Raw genomic sequence first — 3070 nt, forward strand, 5'->3', positions numbered from 1 at the left:
ATATATATATATATATATTTGTATATACGTATATATAATGTACTTTGATATGCTCAAGATATATGTAAGATAATTAATGACAATTTAAAACCATTTTTTACTGAATATGTTTCGATGAGCGGTTTCATAATTTCTTCGTTTTGGTTTTGGTTTCCTTTGATCTAAGATCTGTACGAATGACATAATAATGTAGGAGCGTTTTCATAGAAACTTGTTTAGGATTTTATGAACTACATTACCTTACTCGTTTCATTTGTCAAAATTAACATAATCTGCACTCTAGATTGAATTTTCGTTTTTTGCAAATTATTATTATGAGGTATGAGAGAATTACCGACCAAAAATGTGATGAACTCCAAATAACAACATAAGCAGAGAAATTTAATTGATCATTCTCATGGGTCACGTTTTATAGATATTTTTCAATGCAAGCAACAGAGCCATTGAAATTTGATTCGAAAACACGAATTCAGATCGAAAGCGACATTTGCTTAGGAAATGGAAGACCTGCTTCGAGCTGTTTCGAAACAGCACGACTTATGGCTTTGCGCATTCTGGAACAGGTAAGCAAGTAATAGTTTTGGGAACAAAACCATGGTTTTCAAAATCATGATTGCATGGTAGGATTTTGTAGCAGTAAGATGAGAATTAATAATAGGAAGAAATTACCAAGATTCTGTGATAAAAGAAATTGTTAGGTCGTAACATGTTACATTTAGACTCTTTCTATTGTAGGAAAAAATTTTTAAATCACTGTTATTCTTTTCAGAATTACCTGAAACGCTTTTCTGCATCTCCAGCATTTGTAAAATATCTGCAAAAGCTGATGGCTCAAATCGAAAACAATGTCGAATTGCCGGATCCAAATATGAGAAAGCGGACATTTGGTTAGTTTTGCATTTTCGAAATATTTTGTAGACATTCATTAGAAAGGAAGCCATGCAGAACTGGTAACATTAGCTCTGATTTAGGTGAGAATCTGATGGCAAAAAAAATGTCCGTTCCTTCTTTGTCAAATTTGAGGTTTTGTGCTCTAGTTTCTCCTAGCACAAACAAAGCAGAACTTCAAACGAAAAGTTTATGTAAAGTGGTACTTTCTGCCTCATGCCAGTAACTTTTTTGCAAAAGTTTTAAGTGGTTTGCAATTGAAAATCTTATTTGCGTAATCAAAAACACAGAAGAGTGTATTCAGATGACTGAACAAGCATTTCCTTATGAATTAATGTTGAAGGGAATCAGGAGATTCCAATATGGTGGAAGCTGGAATTTGTTTTTTCAAAATAAAAAAAAATATTGTCTATTTAAGCGATTAGTTCTGATCATTCCTCAGATACAAGCATACCGTCATCGTTATTTGATAAAGCGATATATCGTAATTTAACTCATCTTGACCCATCACTCTCTCCTGCATTGTTACCACTGAATAGGGAGGAATACGAGGCAGTCTCTCAGCCAGATTGCTCAAATTCGTATGGCACGAGTATTCCCCGTATTGGGCGATCAAGAGCGTGAGTTTCTTTTTTTGAAACTTGCTTTACTTTTATTCGCCAGTTTTTTTATTCATTTTATAAACTTCAGTTAATCAATTACTTTATTTTTGGAGCAACTTGTTTCCAAACTGATTGATGCATCACGTTTTTGCAGAATTTGAATTTGCTTTCAGTACGTTTCGTTTTCATTTCAGGAGCATTTCATTAGCTACAGTTGATGATATGGGCCGCTATCGACCAATGTATGATAATAGTTACAGTATATCCGAAAATAAGGGAAATACTCGACGGAGGCTCAAAAGCAAAATAGATAAATATCTACATTACTCTGTGAAAAAGGTATGTTTAACTCTGGTTGTTAGACCTTCCGTGTGTTAGCTTAGGTGGAAATAGATGTGTAGGATATTTGTCTTTTTGCAAAAACTAATGAAGCAAATGGTTAATGGCCTCCACTATTTGATTCCGTTGAGATTAGGATAGTGGTTTTGCGAACAGATGGCAAAGTTTCAGTTCTTGATCAAATCAACCAAGAGAATTTACTGGGAAGGTTCGTGATTCCGCCTTCAAGGAATTCATCAAATTACAATTTAATGATGGGAGACTTTATCATGGAACATATGCTTGTTTTAGGAGGCGGAGGTAGCAGACCAAGTGGCGCAACTTATCGTTGCTGATGTGCATAATATGGTTTCTGCGGGCAGTTCGTTAAGGCTTTCTGATTTTTGATGTATGCTGCTCCGTAACAATAATAACTCGAGGAAACTTCTCCTATCTCTAATGTATTTATCTACGTAATGAGAAAGCTCTAATGTATTTACTTGAGAGGAAAGGTGAAATTCATGCTCATTTGTATGACAAATCCTTAATTTTGTTGCTCAAACTCATTGTCATGTGTCACCAAAAGTATGAATGGAAAGGAAATGTAGCTGCCTAAACTTTACGAACACAAACTATAACTCTCCACCATCAACTGTAAAAGATGGTAGAGAGTTGTAGTTTATGTTCTTATTTTAAACAATTTTGATGCAATCAAATATATCCGACTGATCCTTTCTATATTTCTTATTGTCCCAAATGTCATAAAAGTGAAGGAAAAAGAAAAATAAAAGATTCAATTGAATTCAATTAAAATGCGGCCTTCTTTTCTTCATACTGCTTATCTTGTCGATCTTTTCCTTTGCTTAATTGTGTAATATGTCATTGTATACCTTGGCTTTATCGAATTCATTATTCTTTTTCCCGATAGGAAAATGTCACTGCATGTTTATTTCATCTGATGGATAACAACAGTGTTTCAAAGATGAAAATTGGAACACTTTGAAATAAGCTTATTGTACCAATCCAACACATTGTAGCTATTTTATTTGGAACTTTTATGCCTTTTCTTTAGATCTGCTCTCGTATATTTGTCTCATTTTTTAATGCTTTTAACTATCGTGGTTTTATGAAATCGTTATAATATTTTATTAGCCTTTGTTTTTTTAATAGTTTTTTAGTATGTACATACATATATTTTTAATAGTTATATGTATGTATATATATATATATATATATATATATATATATATATATATATATAT

General features: G+C 32.7%; 1 protein-coding gene across 2 annotated transcripts in view; it reads left to right on the forward strand.

The window, feature by feature from the left end:
* Positions 1–2274, forward strand: part of LOAG_17290 — a gene marked incomplete at its 3' end in the record, with an annotated part of 6349 nt that extends 4075 nt beyond the window's left edge. The window contains exons 8-12 of one of the 2 annotated variants that reach the window (XM_020449950.1): positions 416–563; positions 770–887; positions 1331–1508; positions 1685–1829; positions 2121–2274. In XM_020449950.1, coding sequence (XP_020306446.1) covers positions 416–563; positions 770–887; positions 1331–1508; positions 1685–1829; positions 2121–2216 — 685 coding nt within the window. The remainder of the gene's footprint in view (positions 1–415; positions 564–769; positions 888–1330; positions 1509–1684; positions 1830–2120) is intronic. The other variant, XM_020449951.1, reaches the window with a different exon arrangement.
* Between the last annotated feature and the right edge of the window lie 796 nt (positions 2275–3070).

This window comes from Loa loa, assembly GCF_000183805.2.
Source record: "Loa loa unplaced genomic scaffold supercont3.58, whole genome shotgun sequence".
In the NCBI taxonomy this organism is placed as follows: domain Eukaryota; kingdom Metazoa; phylum Nematoda; class Chromadorea; order Rhabditida; family Onchocercidae; genus Loa; species Loa loa.